We start from the raw sequence: 23,913 nt of genomic DNA, 5'->3' as shown, positions 1-23,913 counted from the left end.
TTAATAGTAATTACACTCACCAGTAGCTAATCCGTCAATGCTAGATACTGTTATAGTGATACTAGCTGATGATGGATTACTGAGAATTAATACAGGTTGCACTAGTCTTCGGTCTTCATTAACTCCATACATCGACTGGTTAAACTTAACAGTGATTGCTGAAAATTAGTAAAGAAGATAAAAATTTACTATGCATGAGGTATTTGCCTGATAAATAATTATGGCCAAGCCAAAGTGCGGCATGAGCATATATACAGTATGGCAAGTATAAATAAGAAAAAAATTAGGGATCAAACTAGAATATAGTGCACCAATAAGAAGTACTGAAACAAGCTTGAGTTAATATATTATGACAGATAATTGTTGTAATACAAAAAGTAGTGAATATCCATACTGTGTTGTGGAGTTTCCGTAATTGAAATGCACAGTAGGGAAATTCACTTCTTTTAGTGTTACAGTACTTTGCTGTCATAATATACTAACTCAAACTTGTTTCAGTACTTTCTATTGGTGCACTATACTCTAGTTGATCCCTACCCTAGTTCAAAATTCTCAATTTTCTCTTATATATACTTGCTTCATAGAACTGGTGATCAATCTACATAACTAGTTTGTTTCATAAAGATGAATGGATGTAGCTATGGGAAGTCAATCAAAGAAGACACCATCAATATTTTCATTGAACATAAACTGTAATTTTGCACATAGATTGGTGCATTGATATTCTACAACAATTGATTTAATTGATCGGTTTATACATCTTATGGTTTAAGACAAGCAAACAGTAGGGACCCGCCGATTATGCTGGCATAATTATGAGCATAATAGGTGCTTGAAAGCATTGAGCATAATGCTAGCATAATAATAGAAGAATATTTGAACCATACTACAAATCCGGCCGAGATCCTCGATGGTCAAAATATATATCACAGAAAAAGATTGATATACTCTTATGGAACAGTCAATAACTCTCTCAGGCAGCTGACTGTTCTATTAGAGTATAATCGATCTTTTCTGTCACATGCATTTTGACAAGTAAGGATGTGCTTCAGCCACTTATTACGTGCCCATAACTACAAATTTATTAGCAACATGGGAAATGGGGCATAAGACTTGAGCATAATTTAAGCATAATACGTAAAAATTTTGAGCAGTGCAGCATACCATAATAGGTAAAATTTTGAGCATAATAGGTGGCGAGTCCCTAGTATACAGGAAATAAATAAGGGGCCTAGACACAGGGGTATCAAGGTGCTTTAAGGCAGCCAGAACCCTGGCAAGGCAGACACATACACAAAAGGAACAAAACACATAGATCTTTTGATTGAAAACCATTACTATTAAGATGAGAAAGTAATATGTTAAGTGTATGCATGAAAATTCGTCGGTCACATGCAATCACAAAGACTGGCTCAAAAGTGAAATCAGCGTGGGCACGGCAAGGGTAAAAATGCAAAAAAAAAAATACAACACACACACGCACACACAAAAAAACAACGCTACCATTATTAGTTACATAAATTAGTTTAAGGGTGTTCTGTACAGTTTGCATAAGGCTTCTCAAGTCACATGGTGAAACAGGTTACCTTTTACGTTGATGGAAATATTATGGTTGTTAATTAGTTTGTGGCTTATTACTGAATTTTTAGCACCTGTGCGTTAGGAAACAGGCACACCCTTTGCTATTGTACACCCTTATGTTTAAAATAGAACTAGTCTGTCATTTTTCACCCAAAGGCATGAAAATTTTGGATGAGTTACTGTAGTAATTTTGCTAAAAGAGAGCGCTTGCAATTTTTTGATAGCAACTTCAGGTAACAAATAGCATGGAAGTGAAAAGAAAGATTGGTGGCAGTGTCAAACTGGAAGTTAACCAGAAGTTGAATATCTGATGATTGAGAAGCTAAAAGACAAAAATAAAAACACATAATAGTTTGTATTGTTTTGTATAGTATATCATGAAAGTATCAAGGCTCTATGAGTAAACTGTAAGACTAGTTCTAGTTTAAAGGGAAAAATTATGACTCGCATTCTACAGCAAGTTAGCAGTTGGGTTTGGACTAAAGTGTGCTCTAGTGTTAGCTTATATCCAGTAAGAAAGTACAGTATATTTGCCCAAACAATTTGTGAGTTATGGTAATTTCATGGGAGCCGTACATGAACTGTACAGAGCACCCTTAACAGATCTGACAGATTCCACAATTCTGAGGAGCAAGCACTGTAAATCCTGTATGAGGGGATATTGCAATTCTGACAGCTTGATCAAACAATGGTTTAGCTCTGAACAATAACTTGTATGCATAAAATACTTTGTTCAACCAATCTCAATTGTATATAAACTAGCTGGGCATACAGGCCAGTGCATCAGTGTTCATAGAATGAAATACCTTAGTACAAAGAACTTGCACAGCAAAGTAGTCCGAAACTGTGCCAACTAATCAGCACGTCCCTGTTCTACTTTGCTAAGAGTGAGTTCTTATTCACCCATCGTCTAGAACAGTCAGTTGAACTCAAAGACACAAGATTAATTAGCACATGATTCCTTGGCTAAAAAATGCGTTCTCATCTACCTGTCATCTGGAACAGTCACACAAGAAACAAACAATTAACAGTGTTCATAGAATGAAATACCTTACACAGCAAAGCAGTGTGATCGAGTACCAAGTGTCCGGCATTAATGAACGCAAGCAATTAAACCATGCCAGCATGTGCCTGTTCTACTTTGCTAAAAACAAGTTCTTATCCTATACCCATCGTCTGGAACAATTAAATTTGCATAAAGGTGCCCTTCTGTGCACTGGCATGTGGTAGGTGTAAGAATAGGTCTATTAGTGAAATATGCAGAAGCAATCAGTAAATCCTGATGAATATGAGTAAACTCTTAGTGCCAATTTTGCTGATTTAAAACTGTATATGGTGCTATCCTAATTAGAAGTGACAAGGGCTCATAAAGCTCAAGTGATGGTGTCTAGTGAAATTGTGTCATTCACTTGTGCAGATGACAGCATGGTTTGCTGGGTAGGGTTGTAATTCATCAATTGGTGTAGGTAAGATACCATTAGAATGTGTTCTATGCTTCTTGTATTGCAGTAAAATTCTCTGATACTTTCATATTTGCAGTTTTCATAGATGCTATACAGAGATGTGACAGTTAGGAAAATCTGATTCTCTTCTGCTAGAGGCTGAGCAGTGTGATGCTCACATGCAAGGATGATTTGCTTGTAATTATAAGGACCATCTGATTTTTATGTTACTCAGCTAATGCTTCATGGGAAAGTGAAAGGAACTTACCAGTGATGTAGGAAGATATACAGGCTGTAGGACTAGGTGTCCTACAGACCTTCAGCACTTGTGCTGTAAAGCCTTAACAAATAAACAAACAAATAAATATTTCACTTCAGGGAGTCCTAGGCCAGGGAAAGATTTATGAATACACTCAAGGAAGTGTCTGGACACTTTGCAAAATGCAAAGCATGAACTGTTAAGGGGGCATGCCTCCTCCCACAAGAAATTAACTCCACAAATATTTTACCACCCCACCAGGGGCGGATCCAGGGGGGGGGGGGGGGGGGGGGGCTTTGGGGGCTGAAGCCCCCCCCCCTTCATATTTAGGCTTTACTTGATCAATATGCTGAGTATTATAATGAAATTTTGTCTTAGCATAATTATATGATCACTAATAATACAAATACTCATAAAACCACCTTATAAACATCTTTCCAAGGTATTATCAGTGGATTTATGCTAAAGTTTATTCAACAAGGACCTGGATCAGCATTGGAGGTGTACAAGATCGAGATACTCTAATAGAGCAGTCAGCTAACTACTCTAATAGAACATTCACTGGAAACATGTAGTTGGTTCTGTTATGGAATTTTTCCAAATCTGCCAGCACCAATACATACAATGAAGTGCATTGGTCTGTTTAAAGGGCTTCATTCATCTACTTGTGTAGTTAATATGTATGGCAATATTTAATTCAGGTACACAATTTCCATTGAAAATGCTCTCAGATTCAATCTTGTATTGTTCAAATTTCAAAATTTTCCACTTTCAACATTCTTACTCTGACATGCACCTATTCAGTGTTGTGCAATTGTGAGAGGGGTGCATCATGTACTTGGTTGTCTGTACCTACCCAAACTTTCCATTAGCAAAATGCTTCAGAGAGCCATACTATAATCTAAAGGAAAATATTTACAGGTATGAATTTTATGTGGAAATGTCTCCAAATTGCAGTATTTTAGCATCTATTTTTCAAAATTTTCCTGGGGGAGCATGCCCCCAGACCCCCCTAGTTCCAGCATGCTTTGCATTCTGGGAAGTGTGCTTTGCACACCTCTACCCAAGAGATTAGTACCTGAGTTAGCCCCCCCCTTTTATAAATCCTAGATCCGCCCCTGCCCACATACCAAATTTGAGCAAGATTGCCTACCACAATTGTGAAATACAAGCCCTAAAAGTTTGGGTTAACTTTTAATTTATTTTTCTTCTTTGTTTAGGGGGTTTGGGGCTTAGATTATTTTTCTTGCACACTTTACAAAAATCATTATAAAATGCAAATGCATAGCTCGATTTTCTTGAGCTTTGGTGCACTTTAAGAACGTATTGCAGCAAAATCATGCACCAAGTTTGGTTCAACTCTGATAAATACTCATAGAGCTACAGACAATTATTTGTATTAAACTTTTATCACACATTTACTGTACAATGTAAACTACTTATGGGAATAACTTAAATTGGTATGTGTATAGCTTAACTGTCATAGCTTAATCTTTTTGTGGTTTAAAAGAAACTGCATTGACAGCTTTGGAGTTACAAGGCAAAAACAAAATCACAGGGTCAAGCTACTTAATAGAACAGTCACCACAGGGTATAAAATAGTGCATGAAAAATATCGAAAAAACTTACCAGCATTTTGAACCAGGGACCTCCACACTGAACAACCAAATTCTTAACACTGAGCTGCTGCTATCATTGACTGTTCATCTCATTTATTTTCTACATTATAAATGACAATTCTAGCTAAAATCTACTCAATAGTAAAAGTATATTTCATACGTAGATCTACCCAGGGGCATAGGAAACATGGGTGCCATAGGTGCTTGGGCACCCATAAATATTTCCAGTGGCGTAACTAATGGGTGTCAGCACACTGTACTATATATTACTGAAACGATCGAGATACTCTAATAGAGCAGTCGGTGACTCTAATAAAGCAGTCACAGTATTCATTCAGAGAAGTAGTGTAGTGAACTATGTAGTTATAAATATTGATTTTGATTATCAGCAATAAAATATGCAGCCATTGCTATCAGCTTGAGACCTTTTTTTTGGGTCTTCAGCATTACCACTGGGCACCCATAAGTTAAATATCTTCCTATGCCCCTGGATCTATCAATGACTGTTCTAAAACATTCTACATATGTGTGTTCTATTAGAAATCCTTGAAACAAGTTGATGCTGTGCTATTTCTGAAAAAAAGGGTGCCGTGCAGCTAGCTAACTCATCTTGAATTAGCTATTTTATTTTGCAATAATACATCAATATGTAAGAAAATCTTTTTTTCATGTTCACAAAGAAAAGGATATGTGAGTTATGGACGTTTATTTACGATGCGGTAAAACAACATTCACAATTTCTTTGTTGGAATTGCCTTCTTTTTTATCAACACGGAGGAGTGTAGGGAAAGCACTATACCTTGATTGATTTGCCAGTTCATGGCACACAGATTGTGCCAAGTTCCATCTTCATAGCTTATTTCAATTGTGAGTTATGATCCATTATCAAAGCACCTGTAAATTTCCCGTATTGTTGCTGTACTAATTGAGTTTGTCACTGTTCCAACTGTCAAGCGCCATAACTCCAAGACAGTTTATCATAAAAGGCGGAACCTAAAAAGCTGAAACTTTGGCTGTCCATTCTTTTGTTACTATAGATAACAGAGATGCAATAAAATGGAATTTGGGTAAAGTGCAAAAACGGCCGGTTTTTGCCTAGCTGATTACAATTAATTAAGTTATTGTAATTTTGGATTTCACAATTCATAACTTAGTTATAATTTTATTACGTTGCTATGCACTGTTAAGGAAGTGCTTGTTAAACAAACTGCTTTCAATAATATACCCTGTACATATGCAGTATTGTTTAAACAGTTTTATAGTTTGACCATCTTCCCGAAAATCTCAAGCCTCAAAGGTGTCCTTCATTCTCATTTGCATACATAGAGGATATTCCCCTTTCAAATTTGAGGGGATCAAGACACACGGGCCAGCGTGCTACACCGTGAGTATAATTACAGGAAGAAACAAAATGTGATTTTCATGCATATGTAGCTCCATGCGAATTGTAAACTGCAAATGTCTTCCACCTTCAGCACCCCACATACCAAATTTGAATAAGGTTGCCTAATGCAATTGTGAAATACAAGCCTTCAAAATTCGGCTTAATTTCTTTGTTGTATTTTTTCTCTGTTTAGGAGGCTTGATTATTCTTTCGCACACTTTACAAAAACCATTATAAAATGCAAATGCTGCTGCAAGCAGCTTGATTTTCTTGAGCTTTGGTACACTTCAAGAATGTATTGTAGCAGAATCACGTACTAGTTTGATGCAAATCTGATAAATGGTTACAGAGCTATAGGAAATTATTTGCATTAAAAAACTTACCAGCATTTGAACTAGGGACCTTCACACTGAACACCCATATCCTTAATCACTGAGCCACTGCTATCACAGCTGTCCTCTTTACTTAATTAAGTTCTACTTTATATGAAAATTCCAGCTAAAGTCTACTCAAAAGTAAAACTTCATAATTTCATAGATCTAACAATAGAAAATCTAGATTGTTCTAGAACATTTGATGTGTGTTCTTTGGAAATCCTGAAAAAAATGTGCGCTTTGTTGGAGTATTACAAAAGCAAGCAAATGAACTCTGCAATACAATACCACTATAACTTCTCTAGCATTTTAATTAACTGATAAGTTTTAGAATTACTGATAAGTCTACTTGTTTGTTTACTTTTTAATAACATAATTATGACCACTGAACCCGGGTGAACCGTATCAAAAGAATGACGCCAGATATTCAGTAAGATTAATTTTGAGTCTAAACAATGAACATGTGCACCAACAATCAATTACTGAAACGTTAAGTGGCGATTATGCTTTGTTTTCAGCTACTGTGGATTTTCTATCCATTTGAATATTGTGTACTGTGTGCTCAAAACGCATATTGCATATATCGCATGCAATATGCAATACGTGATATGCATGTTCAAACAGACAAAAATTCACAGCTGGTATGTTCCACTTGTTACACAGTGTTACAAATGAAGAACAGTATGAGAAGCATCTCTATTAAAACCCAGCCACTTGGCTTCTTTGGATGGGGCCCAAGAGCATTTTGCTGTATGCTCCACCAGGCCTGCCTTGACCAGGTCTGCTCTTACTCTTTGACTGGCTTCAAGCGTTGCTACTTCTCCCTCAACTGCCACTATCCGTCATCCAAATATAGCAATGCTCGAAGACCATGGGCCCTCCAGTACTTAACCAGGGGTCTCAATAATTTAGTAAAGGCATAACAAGCCATTGATAAACCAAAGGGTAGGACTGCAAATAAGTAAAACTGTGTCATCCCCTGAGACTGCCAGCCGAAACCTAAGTAATGTCTATGGGGTTCATAGATGTCAATATGATGGTAACCCGACTTTAGGTCGAAAGAAAACAAATAGTCATTTTTCTGAAACATAAGCATTGTCACCGGAAGTCCTCATATTTAAATCTGTTTGTCCACAGGAAATGATTTAGGTAGCACAAGTTTAAAACTACCCTACACTTTCCTTGAGAGTTTACCACTACTGACAGTGGACTACAAATGTGTGGGGGTCCTGAACCTTTATAATACACTGATTCTCTACAAGTTCCTGTAAGGCCTCCAGGACAAAATCTCTATGCTCTAGGGATGAACGTTGGTTAGGCCTACAATATTGGTCAGAAATGGCCCGCAAAGGTAGCTTATAACTCTCCCTTGTACAGCTGGTGATCCAAGGGGCCAGTTGCAGGACATTCTCCTAGAAGTCAAGGTTATGTCCAAGTTAACCCTGCACATCAGTTACTTGAGCCTGTTCCTCCTCCAATTCCCAAAATGAGATTAAACCCTGTTCGCTATCCGGCATACCTAGTAAGTCCAGTATCAATATATTAATATGCAATTACAATCAGTATGTATTCTGAGGGCCTGCTTTATTAAACTGACTGTTGTCTTGATTACCCGACCATGGAGATGTGAGATTGTGAGATTGCACTTTAAGTCATGATAACCATGGTAGTGAATCTCACGCCTACAAGCAATGAAGCTTAAACATCCAAGAAACACTTAGGATATTTATGTATCTGTACATACTTTGTGTCACATGATACCAGTTGTCATAGCCAACACTAGCAGTGGATGTCCCAGTGGAAATGATACACATACACAGAAGAGGAGTTCAACTCATATCCGAACTGAAATAATAGCACTTAAATAAAATTTTGAAATAGCTACTACAAAAAAAGTAGCTAAGCCCATGGTATTAGTAGATTTGTTTACATTGTAGGTACAAAATAGTGCAATGTAGCTAGCACCAGTAGTGTGTGTGTGTGTGTGTGTGTGCGTGTGTGTGTGTGTGTGTGTGTGTGTGTGTGTGTGTGTGTGTGTGTGTGCTGGTGGAAATGCTGCACATACATGTAGTCAGAATCAAATCAGTGTGGTTCTTAATTACCTACTTTGCAAAGTAGGTATGACATGTCTCTGAAGATGACTCAGTCAAGAAGAGCCGACTATGCACAAAAAGGTGGTGGTGAAGGTATAACCAGCATATTATCCCAATAAAGCCAATATGGCACAATATATCTGCTGTAACTAAAGACTGTTGTTATGCACCTATCAATGTATTGCCCCACTACCCCCCCTCAGGCATATATGGGGCTATAGTGGGAATTTGACAAAGCTAAATGCCAAATGCCCCATAGTAGGGCAAACCTATTGTGTCAAATCCCCACTGTTGGCCCCAGTTGCAACATGGTGATTTACTCAGGATTTGACATAGCGTAGAAAGTTACAACAAAATATATTTGGGCACTTAATGAACGATCGTCAAATTCCCCATAGTGGGGCAGCAGTTTCATGTCAATTCCCCCTGTAAAGCCCCACTTATACCCAAGGGAGGGTGGTGGGTGGTGGGACAATACATTGATAGGTGCATTATATGCCAGTATACCAGCAGTGTGGCATTGGCACAGTGATCACAGTCTATATGCATACACAACATAGAGGAGATGGGTATACACATGATTGTAGAAATACTGGTATCAAGGCTGGTATCAAGGCAGGTATGCAGCAACGCATCAATATTGTACACAGTAGTGACTGTGGAAAATAATTCAGCTAGCAAGCCAGGTGAAGGATAAAACATATAAAATGCACAATACAAACAAAATACTGAAACATTCTCTTCACCTTGTTATTCAAGTACATCAGCTGGCATCAGCTGGTTGTTCAGTCATTAGTGGCATATGACGTGGTACAAACTAGCTGTAACAAACAATAAACATACCTATACTTGTTGTTTACATGTAAGGCGGCCTCTGGCTCGCCTGCATTCACTCAGTGGATGGACACTACACTTCTGCTTCACACTACTTGAAGGGTGTGGTCTCTGGGCATTAAATAGAATGACATGCAGTGTTCATTTACCAGCATGAACAGGTATAGTTATTATACGAATGTCTCTTCGAATAACATGGATTGTATTCCCGGTTAGTATGTAGCTCTGGGCCGCGTAGTTTTCTCAAATATTATTTATTTCATTATTTAATTATTAATGACGTAATCTCGATTGCATTTCTTATTATTCTTAGTACTTGGTTGTATAATTATTATTATTGTTAACATAACACTTTACAGTGACCAGCACTGAAGGTCTGACAGCAACATGTGCTGTAGCCTTAGGATTACCTAACCTAATTACAAGGACTTAGACTTCAATGACTTACAGAAAAGGGGCCAAGTAAGGAAAAAAATTCCTTCAACCCAAGGATTCAAACTGCAGGTCACCCAATGTCTAGTTGGGGCCACACTCAGTCTTCCTCCAGGAGTGATGGATTTTCTTCCTTAAACCTAAAGTATTTATTATTGTTAACACTTTACAGTGACCAGCACTGAAGGTCTGACAGCAACATGTGCTGCAGCCTTAGTACCTAACCTAATTACAAGGGCATAGACTTCAATGACTTATAGCTAATATTAATGATGGTGTTTAGTGGGAAAGTCCCTACTTTGGTACATTAGCTATTATTAATTTGCTAAAGTAGGGACTACCCACTGAGATATGTTGAAACACCATTATTCATCTCTTGTTTCACTACTTTTTATTGCATAGATCCCTACTTCATTTTTAAATTAACCATTTTGTAAAATATTAATTTTATAGTCTGTCTATAAAATTCTCTAGAGACAACCTTGAAGCTGCTCTTCATTTTCATTTGCATTCTTTCACCTTGAAAGAAATTCGTTATTCCTAGTAATGTATGAGGTTAGATACGTAGTTTTCTGCTATTTTACACCCTTATAGCCGCTGAAAAAAACAAACATTCACAATGTCATAAGAAACTCACTCTACCCGTACTGCTTCAAAACAAAGCTTACCTACCTGGATGGTTAATGCAAGTGTTCATCTCACATATACAGGATACTTTTAAACAAACATACAAACACAATTTTTTTTGGAAAACTATGCCAGGAAACCAAGCGTTCCATGTAGGTGTGTACCTGGCTAAAATGCTTTGCAGTGCATATCTATTGGATGAAAACTAGCATAAATACAAGTGTGCATACCTATCTTCAAACTAGTGTTGTGCAATATAGAAAAATATTTTATATTGCCTATCATGATTATTGCACACTTTTTAATCACAATAAGATATAACGATACAAATACACCACTTTAGCGTGGGCATTCAAAGGGTTTAACTGACATATTGCCTGGGAAATATCTAGATATTACCCAGGCAATATCTTGGGAATGCGGCTTGCTTATGGCTTTGATTGATGTCCAATCAGTTCAAAGATACAATATGCTTTGACTCATTATATTGAGCGACACAGAGCGTTTAATTATGGGTTTGGGTCTACAAGTTAGGCTAGTAGTTGCTAAGTTTACAGTAACTAAAGTATATCATACACTATGATGTAGTGTATAGTAGAGACCACAAAGGAGTAGGCGTGGCCCACAAAATAAAATCACCCCAAAAACAGCCTCAATTTTCCCTGACGATGATCAGGCAGAATTGGTTAGGTAAAACTAAGCCCAAACAAGCTTTCAGATTGACCTGAAACACTTTCAACAAGTTGCTACGGAATTTAAAAAAAATTATTTAATGGAATTTTCTACTGACTGAGTAGGTAACTGACTGACTGATGCCTTCAGACAAGTGTAACTCAATAACGGCTCGATTTTTTCACTGTTCGACGTCGCTTTGGCCTGACAGGTGCCTTTTGGCATATCACAGTACGTACAATACATTCTTCATGGACTTATCACTGTACTCCTTTGTGTCCCATTCATCTTTGTTGACAGTGAAAAGTGTCGATTTGGTGGTAGCCCGTGATGGCTTCACTTCGTAAGGAAATTGTCCGTATTTTTCGTAGTGGCTACTTCAATTGCTTTTCAAACAGTTTTTGATTCATACTGCTGTGTAATGGGTTGAACATAGCCAACAATAAAGCGTAATGGATACTTCACTTTCAGACGATAATATATATAACTGGGGGGCGCATGGCACCAACCCTTTCTTTCAGTATGCGTGGGTTGCAGAGGTGCTTTTCGACAGTTCTTGATTCATACTGTTGTGTAACGGGTTGAACATAGCTGATAACAAAGCGTAATGGAAACTTCACTTTTCAGACGATATAGCTGGGGAGTGCAGCGCCACTTCAAATGCGGTATGCGTGGGTTCACCAATCATAATGATATTATTTACAAAAAGTTAACAAGTATTTGAAAAAATTTAACTAGAGTAGGGACCATAGCACATCAATAAAAAGTACTGAAACAAGCTGGAGTAGTGCACAATATTAAATCAATAAGAAGTGTTATATTCCTACTGTGCATTTCCAATATGGTATCTAACACTTCTTATTGTTTTACCATGATTTAATATCGTGCACCACTCCAGCTTGTTTCAGTACTTTTTATCGATGTGCTATGGTCCCTACTCTAGTTGAAAGTTGCAAATTTCTTTGAAATATTTGTTCTAAGACGAATGATATGTAAAACGAGCGGTTGGGTAATGAGTGGATGAGTATTTCTACCCACTACACGGAGGTATGTCAGCCATTGAGCAGATCACGAAATAAGAAGAATATGACAACTAGGTGAGTAGTTTATAGTCCTAAGTAGCTAACTTAATGTATTAACCCACAATAACAAAAAAAAACTTTACACCCAAAAAATCAATCCCAAGATCAAAAGTTCCTGGTGTGTGTTCAAACATAATGATGTAGGAATAATATTCTGAGAGCTATTTGCTCACACAATTGAAACCACAATCAATTATCAGATGCTAGCGTATAAACAAATGAGGTGAGTGATCTGTAGTTCTTTCACCTATGAGGTGAGTATGCCCTGAGTGATATATATATATATATATAAAGAACTTTGCGTGGGAGGATCAAAGCAAAAAAGTGTTCTATATTTGCCATAAAGGAGCAAGTGTTCTATATTGGGCAGTTATAGAACACTTTAATAGACCACAGTTCTATACCAGGTAGTTATAGAACTGCCAGGTCTATTTTGTAGGCTGATAGCCTACTTTGAGTGAGTAATCACTCATTCTGGTCAGTACAACCAATCAACCAGGCCAGTGTAGGCTGATAGCCTGACTGTGCTGGCTGACCAGTCAACCCAACCAGTAAGAGGAAAATCACTGGATTTAATTTATAGACACACTTGAAGATTTCGATGATGGTTGCTTGTGGTCAGCAGCCTTGGTACGTTTTGCTCACATGAACGGATGAATCTTAAGAATATCATGGAAATATGCTTATTAAAATACCACAATCAAAAACTTTAAGTATTCAGAAGACGGACTAGTCTCACAAAACAACTAATTAAGGTGCAGCACAGTGCAATGCAGGTGAAACAAAGGTGCAATGCATATTCTACCGACGATAACATTTCTCTGTGAGTTTCTAATTGTTTCGTGTGTCTTGTGTGTACCTCAAGTTGACAGTTCTCTATACCAGATAAAGCACTGCCTTTCGCTCGTGCTATACAGGGAATATATCACTCAGAGTGGTCTCTAGACAAAATATAGCACTCGGCTTCACCTCGTGCTATATTTGCCTCTCGCCCACTCTTTTCGTGCTATATTTCCCATATAGTACTCGCGGCAGTACTTTATCTAGTACACACACACATATATATATATCATTTATACCACGACTGTATTGGCATTTTGCTGATATATTATACACCCAAAGCCCAACGGCTGCAAGCCCGAGGGCTGCAGTTGTATATATCAGCAAAATCTCTGTCAGCCATGGTATAACTATTAAATAAATCAGCATGAAACCAATTACTGACAATTGTAGCACTTCTATATGAAAAGTAGCAATACAACACAACATAGTCCACCTAGTTTATAGTCCCCAAACCTAATGGAAATCTCTATTGAAGGAATGTATTACATTTTCTAGTAAACTTTGTGTAGAAGTGCTACACCATTACACGGCATAATAATATCACAATATGAAAACAATTATATTATAATCACAACATAGAATATTGATCAATATACTGCACATCACTACTTCACTCAAACTCCTAAAAAAACTATTTAAAGGAACTTTATGCCAACAAGAGGAAATATCAAACATATAACTCACGGTCATTGTCTTTTATAGTAACATTTATCTGATCGGGGTTACTAATTGTAACACGATCAGGTATTGAGTTAGAAATAACAAGTAGAAATTGTTCATCACCCTCCAATATGTTATCACCCAATATAGGAACATCAAATGACAACCTAGTTCTTCCAGCAGGAATTACAACAACATATGGTCCAACAACATAATCGTCACCACCTGTATTATCATACGTACATGTATAGTAACTATTGAGTGAATGTGTAGTAACCTTCATACCTTTTGCAGTAATATCAGTATTGTGAACTGTAATAGTGATATCAGTTGATGATGGGTTACTAAGAACTAGTACAGGTTGTGCTAGTATATTTCTCTCACTGATATCATATGGTGATGGATAAAAGTTTACATTAACCACTAAATGATTGCAAAAACATATATATATCAAGACACATGGTAGTGTGTAATGCAGCCCAAGAAGCCGGCACGCAACAATGTCCGTGGGTATATTGACAGGAAGAAAGAAAACATCATTTTCACACCTTTGTATCTCGGTGATCCCTTATCCAATTGTAACTAAATTTGCTGCAGAGTTGCCCGCCAACTAGTGGAGTCCACATTCCAAATTTGAAGGAAATCGCTCAAGCCATTTCCGAGATATGAGCAGCCAAAGTTTCATTTTTTCTTCTTCGTCTTTTCGCACACTTACAAAAATTGCTATAAAACGCAAGCGCGTACTCCGATCGCCTTGAGATTTGACACACAGAAGGGAGTCCAACGGCGAATGCTAATATCAAATTTGGTGCAAATCCGATGAACAGTTCAGAATGTATGACCAATTATTCGCATAAAACAACATCAATTTGTTGTCACGCTTACAAGGTACACCGCTTCATGGAATGAGCTGAAAATCGGTTTGTGGACAGATCAACTATTGTAGGAGTGCCTTGTGGTGGTTATGAAAGCAATCGAAATAAAGATCATGGAGATATGACACGAAACCGAAGGTGTGTAACAATTGCGCGATCAAATTCATGAATAAAAATACCAATAATTTGCATGTCTACCTGGCAAACTGCTTATAACAGTGAGCTGAAAATCGGTATGTAGCTGGAATACTTATCCTAGAAAGTCCTTGCAGTAGTACAGAAGAATTGGATTACAAACCACTGAGTTATGATTTGAAAGCGAACTCCATGTAGCAAATGCCAGATCGAGATACTCTAATAGAACAATCACCCTAATAGAGCATTCAGCTAGTTTATGACTTACTCTTCTATTACATTGCAAGTTATTCTGTAGGGAGTTCAGCTGCAAACAGTTACTCTTATAGACAGTTCAGCTAGAGGCAAGTCACCCTGTGGAGAGTTAAGCTACAAATATATCACTGTAGAGATTCAGAACATTACAAGTCACACTAAAGAGTGTTCAGCTATAAACAAGTCATGCACCCTGTAGAGAGTTCAGCTACAATTAAATCACTCTCTAGAGAATTCAGCTACACACAAGTCACTGTGGAGAGAGTTCAGCTACAAAAAAAACTACCCTGTAGAGAGATAAGCTACAAACAAAACACTTTGTATAGAGTTCAGCTACAAACAAATCAACCTGTAGAGCGATCAGCAACAAACAAATCAACTTGTAGAGAGATCAGTTAGAATCTGCAGAGATCAGCTACAAACAAATCTACTTGTAGAGAAATCAGTTACACACAAATCAACCAGTAGAGAGATAAGCTAGAAACAGATCACCCTGTAGAGAGTTCAGCTAAAACAAATCACCTTGTAGAGAGTTCAGCCAGAAACAAATTACCCTGTAGAGAGATCAGCTACAAACAAATCACCCTGTCTAGAAACTAGACACAATGTAAGGAGTTCAGCTACAAGCAAATCACCCTGTAGAGAGTTCAAATACAAACAAATCAACCTGTAGAGTGATCAGTTAGAAACAAATCAACCTGCAGAGAGATCAGCTACAAACAAATCATCTTGTAGAGAGATCAGCTACAAACAAATCAACCTGTAGAGAGATCAGCTAGAAACAAATCACCCTGTAGAGAGTTCAGCTACAAACAAATCAACCTGCAGAGAGATCAGCTACAAACAAATCACCTTGTAGAGAGATCAGCTACAAACAAATCAACCTGTAGAGAGATCAGCTAGAAACAAATCACCATGTAGAGAGTTCAGCTACAAAAATCACCCTGTAGAGACATCAGCTAGAAACCAGACACAATGTAAGGAGTTCAGCTACAAGCAAATCACCCTGTACAGAGTTCAGTTACAAACAAATCACCCTGTACAGAGTTCAGCTACAAAGAAACCCCCATGTAGAGAGTTCAGTTACAAACAAATTACCCTGTAGAGAGATCAGCTACTAACAAATCACCTTGTAGACAGTTCAGCTACAAATAAATCTACCTGTAGAGATTTCAGTTACAAACAAATCACCTACTGTAGAGAGATCAGCTATAAACAAATCAACCTGCAGAGAATTCAGCTACCAAGAAACCACCATGTAAAAGAGTTCAGTTGCAAGCAAATAACCTGTAGAGAGTTCAGCTACAAACAAATTACCCTGTAGAGAGATCAGCTAGAAGAAGTAACCTTGTAGAGAGTTCAGCTACAAAGAAATCACCATGTAGAGAGTTCAGCTGCAAACAAATCACCTGTAGTGTGATCAGTTAGAAACAAATCACCCTGAAGAGCAGTCAGCTGCAAAAATTACTCTATAGAGGGATCAGCTAGAAACAAATCACCCTGTAGAGAGTTCAGCTACAAACAAATCAACCTGTAGAGAGATCAGCTACAAACAAATCATCTTGTAGAGAGATCAGCTACAAACAAATCAACCTGTAGAGAGATCAGCTACAAACAAATCAACCTGTAGAGAAATCAGCTAGAAACAAATCACCATGTAGAGAGTTCAGCTACAAAAACCACCCTGTAGAGAGATCAGCTAGAAACTAGACACAATGTAAGGAGTTCAGCTACAAGCAAATCACCCTGTACAGAGTTCAGTTACAAACAAATCACCCTGTACAGAGTTCAGCTACAAAGAAACCCCCATGTAGAGAGTTCAGTTACAAAAAAATTACCCTGTAGAGAGATCAGCTACAAACAAATCACCTTATAGACAGTTCAGCTACAAACAAATCTACCTGTAGAGATTTCAGTTACAAACAAATCACCTACTGTAGAGAGATCAGCTGTAAACAAATCAAACTGCAGAGAATTCAGCTACAAAGAAACCACCATGTAAAGAGTTCAGTTGCAAACAAATAACCTGTAGAGAGTTCAGCTACAAATAAATCACCCTGTAGAGAGATCAGCTAGAAGAAGTCACCTTGTAGAGAGTTCAGCTACAAAGAAGTCACCATGTAGAGAGTTCAGCTACAAACAAATCACCTGTAGAGAGTTCAGCTAGAAACAAGTCACCCTGTAGAGAGATCAGCTAGATACAAGTCACACTGTAGAGAGATCAACTACAAAGAAACCATCGTGTAGAGAGTTCAGCTACAAACAAATCACCCTGCAGAGAGTTCAATTACAAACAGATAACCCTATAGAGAGTTCAGTTAGAAACAAGTCACCCTGTAGAGAGATCAGCTAGAAACAAGCCATCCAGAGATCAGCTAGAAACAAGTCACTCAGTAGAGAGATAAGCTAGAATAAGTTACCTTGTAGAGAGCTCAGCACAAATCACCCTGCAGATAGTTCAGCCACAAACAAGTCATCCTGTAGAGAGATCAGCTAGAAGGATCACCTTGTAGAGAGTTCAGATATGAACAAATCACCTTGCAGATAGTTCAGGTACAAACAAGTAACCCTGTAGAGAGATCAGATAGAAACAAATCACCCTGTGGAGTGTTCAACTACAAATGGATAACCCTGCAGAGAGTTCAGCTAGAAAAAAGTCACCCTGTATAGAGAATCTTGTAGAGAGTTCATCTACAAGCAAATCACCTTGTATAGACTTCAGCTACATTTCAAGTCACCCAGTAGAGAGATCAGCTGCAAACAAGTTATCTGTAGGGAATAATTGACATGTAATAAATATATGTATTATTGTACATTTAGTGATGAAATCAGAATTAGTTTAAGTATTTAAAATCTGCTGCATCTTTATCTTCTTCCTGTGGTAAAGAAAAAAAAAGATATGCTAAAAAGTCCCAAAGCCGGCCTTTGGCCAGGTTTGTGGTACACAAACACATAAAGAAGTGAAATCTAATCCAAAACAGCCAAGCTGTAAAAAAGAGTGCGGCCCAAGCAGCACAAAATTCACCTGAATTGTCGTTATTAAAATGTTTACCATTAATCAACCATCACAGCAATTTCTTGGCCGCCACCTTGGATTACATATATATCAAGACACACGGTGCCCAAGAAGTCGGTGAGCCACACCATGAATGTATTAACAGGAAGAAAGAAAACGCAATTTTCATACCTATGTAGCTCTGTGATCCCTAATCCGATTGGAACCAAATTTATTAGAGACGTGCTGACCAGTTAGGGTCTACATACCACATTTGAAGAAAATCGCTTCAGCCATTTCCAAGATACGAGTGAACAAAAGTTCGTTTTAATTTCTTCGTTTTTTTCCTTCTTCATTTCACACACTTCGCAAAATTCGCCATAAAACATGAATACGTGCTCAATTGGGCTGAAATCTGGCACACTTAAAGAGCGCATTAAGGCAGATCTCCGTACTAAATATAGTAGGATTCTGATGAATATTCATGAAGTTATGACCGATTATTTGTGTAAAATAAGGTCAAAGGTCTGTCACGCCTACAGGGTAAACCCCTTGGAGGAATCGGTTGAAAATTGATATGTAGATGAAGCAACCATCGTAGGAGTGCCTTTGTGTAGTTTGAAAGGAATTGGGATAAAGACCATGGAGATATGACACAAAACCAAACCTGTGTCAAAATTACGCGATCGATTTTTATGAATTTCTATTAGTTTTCATGTCTACCAGGCAAACCGCTTAGAGCAACGAGCTGAAAATCAGTATGTAGCTGGAATAATCATAATAGAAAGTCTTTGCAGTAGTACAGAAGAATCGAATTACAAACTACTGAGTTATGATTCGAAAGGCAACTACGTGTAGCAAATGCAAGATCGAGATACTCTAATAGAACAGTCACCCTAATAAAGCATTCAGCTGCATTTATAATTTACTCAATTATATTACATTGCAAGTTATTCTGTAGGGAATTCAGCTACAAACAAGTCACCCTTTAGTCAGATCAGCTAGAAGAAGGTGCCTAATAGAGTGTTCAGCTACAAAGAAACCATTATGTAGAGAGTTAAGCTGCAAACAAATCACCCTATAGAGAATTCAGCTACAAACAAATTGCCCTGTAGAGAGATCAGTTAGAAGAAGTTACCTTGTAGAGAGTTCAGTTACAAAGAAACCATCGTGTAGAGAGTTCAGCTGCAAACAAATCACCCAGTAGAAAGTTCCGCTATGAACAGATCATCCTGTAGAGAGTTTAGTTAGAAACAAGTCATCCTGTAGAGAGATCAGCTAGAAGAACTTATCTTGTAGAGAAGGTTACCTTGTAGAGAGTTAAGCTACAAACAAATCACCCTGTAGAGAGTTCAGCTACAAACAAGTCATCCGGTAGAGAGATCAGCTAGAAGGATCACCTTGTAGACAGTTCAGCTACAAAGAAATCACCCTGTTTCATCTTTTCTTCTTCCTGTGGTAAAGAAAAAAAATGATAGGTTAAAAAGCCCTAAAGCCGGCCATAGACCAGCTTTGGGGTATACAAATACAAAAAGAAGTGAAATCTAATCCAAAACAGCCAAGCTGTAAAAAAAGAGTCCAGGCCCCCAAAAAGGCTATGGTGAAAAAAGATGTGAAATCCAAGGTGGCGGCCAAGAAATGGCTGTGATGGTAGGTTAACGGTAAAAATTTTAATAACGACAATTCAGGTGAATTTTGTGCCAAGACCGAGTGGCACCAAATTCACCTGAATTGCTATTAAAATTTTTACCGTTAACCTACCATCACAGCCATTTCTTGGCCGCCACTTTGGATTTCACATCTTTTTTCACCATAGCCTTATTGAGGGCCGCACTCTTTTTTTACAGCTTGGCTGTTTTGGATTAGATCAAGACACACGGTAGTATTTTGTGCGGCTCAAGAAGCCAGCGTGCAACACCCGTGAGTATATTGACAGGAAGAAAGAAAATGCAATTTTCGCACCTCCGTAGCTCTGTGCTGCTTTGATGAAACAAGACGCTTTTTGCTGTGGACACTCCCGTCAACTTCAGTACTCCACATTTCAAATTTGAGCGAAATCACTTCAAGAGTTCCCGAGATATGCGACTTCAAAGATTGGCTTAGTTTCTTGGTTTTTTTCCTCTTATTTTTCTTCCTCTTTTCGCACACTTACAAAAATTGCTATAAAACGCGAACGCCTTATCCGATTGCCTTGAAATTTGGCAGGGTATAAAGGCACATCTCGGTACCAACTTTAGCTGGAATACCATAAACAGGCATAGTTATGAGCGATTATTCATGAAAAATAACACCAATATGCTGTCACGCCTACAGGGTACACCGCATATGGGAAGAAGCTGAAAATCGGTGGGTGAATAGGTTAACTATTGAATCTCAAACCTTTTGTGGTTTGAAAGAAATCGAGCTAAAAACCAGGAAGATACAACGAAAAAACCAACAGTGTGTAACAATTATGCAACCAAGATTAGCCGATAAAAAACGACTACTTGCCATGCCTACCAGATAAACCGCTAGGGGTAATGCTTTGAAATTTGCTGTACAGATGGAGTAATCATCTTAGAAAGGCTCTTCAATGGTGTAGAAGAATCATACTTAAAGCCACAGAGTTATAACACGAAATCCAACTTTTTATTATTATTATTATTATTATTAGTACTTTACAGTGACCAGCACTGAAGGTCTGACAGCAACATGTGCTGCAGCCTTAGTACTTGGTGTAGCAAGTGCGAGATCGAGATACTCTAATAGAGCAGTCATCCTAATAGAGCAGTCACCCTGAACAGAATTCAATCAGTTAGAAACAAGTAACCTGTATAGAGATCAGCTACAAACAAATCACCCTGTAGAGAGTTCAGCTACAAACAATTCACCCTGTAGAGAGATCAACTAGAAGAAGTTACCTTGTAGGGAGTTCAACTATGGAAAGAGATAGTTCAGTTAGAAGAAATCACCTTGTAGAGTTCAGCTACAAAGAAACTACCATGTAGAGAGTTCAGCTACAAACAAATCGCCCTGTAGAGAGATCAGCTAGAAGAAGTTACCTTGTAGAGAGTTCAGCTACAAACAAATCACCCTGTAGAAAGATCAGCTAGAAGAAATCACCTTGTAGAGAGTTCAGCTTCAAAGAAACAATTATGTGAGAGCTCAGCTACAAACAATTGCCGATCAGCTAGAAGAAGTTACCTTGTAGAGAGTTCAGCTACAAAGAAACCATCATGTAGAGAGTTCGCAAACAAATCACCTGTAGAGAGTTCAGCTACAAACAAATCTCCCTGCAGAGAGATCAGCTAGCAGAAGTCACCTTGTAGGGAGTTCAGTTACAAAGAACCACCATCTAGAGAGTTCAGCTACAAACTAGTGACCTTGTAGAGACATCAGCTGGAAGAAGTTACCTTGTAGAGAGTTCAGCTACAAACAATTCAACCTGTTCAGAGATCAGTTAGAAGAAGTTTTCTTGTAGAGAGTTCAGTTACAAACAAATCACCCTGTAGAAAGATCAGCTAGAAGAAGTCACCATGTAGATAGTTCAGTTACAAAGAAACCACCATGTAGAGAATTTAGCTACAAACTAGTGACCCTGTAGATACATCAGCTAGAAGAAGTTATACCTTGTAGAGAGTTCAGCTACAAAGAAACCATTCTGTAAAGAGCTCAGCTGCAAACAAATAACCTATACAGAATTCAGCTACAAACAAATCACCCTGTAGAGAGATCAGCTAAAAGAAGTTACCTTGTAGATAGTTCAGCTACAAACAATTCACCCTGTACAGAGCTCAGTTAGAAGAGATTTACTTGTAGAGAGTTCAGCTACAAACAAATCATCCTGTAGAGAGATCAGCTAGAAGAAGTTACCTTGTAGATCATTCAGCTACAAACAATTCACCCTGTAGAGAGATCAACTAGAAGAAGTTACCTTGTAGAGTGTTCAGTTACAAAGAAATCACCATGGAGAGTTCTGTAATAAGTATATGTATTAAATATATAAAATGTACATTTACTGATAAAATCAGAAATATTTAAAGTATTCAACATTTGTTTCATCTTTTTCTTCTTCCTGTGGTAAAGAAAAAAAGATAGGTTAAAAAAAAACTCAAAGCCGGCCATAGGCCAGCTTTGGGTTATACAAATACAAAAAGAAGTGAAATCTAATCCAAAACAGCCAAGCTGTAAAAAAAGAGTCCGGCTCCCAAAAAGGCTATGGTGAAAAAAAGATGTGAAATCCAAGGTGGCGGCCAAGAAATGGCTGTGATGGTAGGTTAATGGTAAAAATTTTAATAATGACAATTCAGGTGAATTTTGTGCCAAGACCAAGCAGCACCAAAATTCACCTGAATTGTTGTTATTAAATTTTTTATCCTTAACCTACCATCACAGCCATTTCTTGGCTGCCACCTTGGATTTCACATATTTTTTCACCATAGCCTTTTGGGGGCCACACTCTTTTTTTACAGCTTGGCTGTTTTGGATTAGATATATATATACTGTACAATTCACCTCACTCACCATCATGGTCCAGTATAGTTACAGTAACATTATTACTACTAGTAATACCATTGGGTAGTGATGATGGATCAATAATAAGATTAAATGTTTCTGACATTTCACGAATATCATCATCAGTTATTGTAATAGTAAACGTAACATCATTCTCCCCAGCAGGAATTGTAACAGTGTGTGGTCCAGAATTGTAGTCACTACCTACATATTAATTTTATGCTAATACTAATAGTTAATCACTTACCACTAGCAGTAACACTATTACTATTCACTATTAATGTGATGTCAATTGATGATGGGTTACTGTGATGTAGTGTAATGTCAACTTTTCCATCACTTTCACTAACACTGTATGTTGACTGAGTAAATCTCACGGTAGACACTGAAAAATAGGAAATACTCACATGAATTTTAAACCAAAGAGTGAATTAACTAGAAATGAAGTACACATTTATAAGTAAAATGTCACAAAACAGTGTAGCTAAAGTAAGGATTAAATTATTTATGTCAGACATTTAGAAATACAGTGTACGAGCAGTTTGGTGGTCCTTCACACAAAGCAAAATAACTAAATTTCCTGAATTACTACCCAGAACAATTAGAAGCTCACACATACCTTTACAGAAGGAAGCAGTAGTCACTAATATTTTCTAGCAGGCATGGTATGCACATATTAAAAAAAAAGTGTATTTAGTACAAAGGTACACGCATAGCAACTGAGTAATAAAGTGGGTGGCACAATACCTATCATGATGACAGTTTCATAATGCTAGAACAATGAAATAGTAACACACACCTACATATTCCCTTGCAGGTGAAAGGCCGATTAGAAATACTCTAATACAGCAGTCACCCTAACAGAACAGTCACACGTGTATAGCTGTATACTGTAACAAAAAAACCAAACAAACTAACAAATCGATCTTATTTTAATGCATACAGTTGGTCATAACTCCTACAGATTTGCACAAAACATATTACCAGAATTTGTATGCAATACTAATCTATATAAGGATGGAGACCCAAAAAGCCAAAGTGATAAAAAAATTAAAATTAAAATTGATGGCCAAGAAATGACTGAGACAATGTTAAATGCCAATAATTTTTCAGCAATGATACAGTTATTCAATAGAATTGACACTATATCATTGCAGCCATTTCTTGGTTGCCAGTTTTGAATTCACAACTTTTCATCCTGGCTTCTTTTCACCCATCTTTTGAAGGTTGCACCCTTGTTTAGCTTAGCTATTTTAA

General features: G+C 37.6%; 1 protein-coding gene across 1 annotated transcript; it reads right to left on the bottom strand.

The window, feature by feature from the left end:
* LOC136267691 (sodium/calcium exchanger 1-like) lies at positions 1 to 23,609 on the bottom strand. The gene is made up of 6 exons (XM_066062839.1): positions 23,600 to 23,609; positions 22,904 to 23,041; positions 22,666 to 22,860; positions 14,188 to 14,325; positions 13,927 to 14,127; positions 1 to 158 (listed from the first exon to the last, which is right to left on the bottom strand). The coding sequence occupies exons 1-6, from the start codon at positions 23,607 to 23,609 to the stop codon at positions 1 to 3; spliced, it is 840 nt and encodes a 279-aa protein (XP_065918911.1).
* Between the last annotated feature and the right edge of the window lie 304 nt (positions 23,610 to 23,913).

This window comes from Dysidea avara, chromosome 9 (assembly GCF_963678975.1).
Source record: "Dysidea avara chromosome 9, odDysAvar1.4, whole genome shotgun sequence".
Taxonomy (NCBI): Eukaryota; Metazoa; Porifera; class Demospongiae; order Dictyoceratida; family Dysideidae; genus Dysidea; species Dysidea avara.
This window is presented reverse-complemented; position numbering and strand designations above follow the sequence as displayed.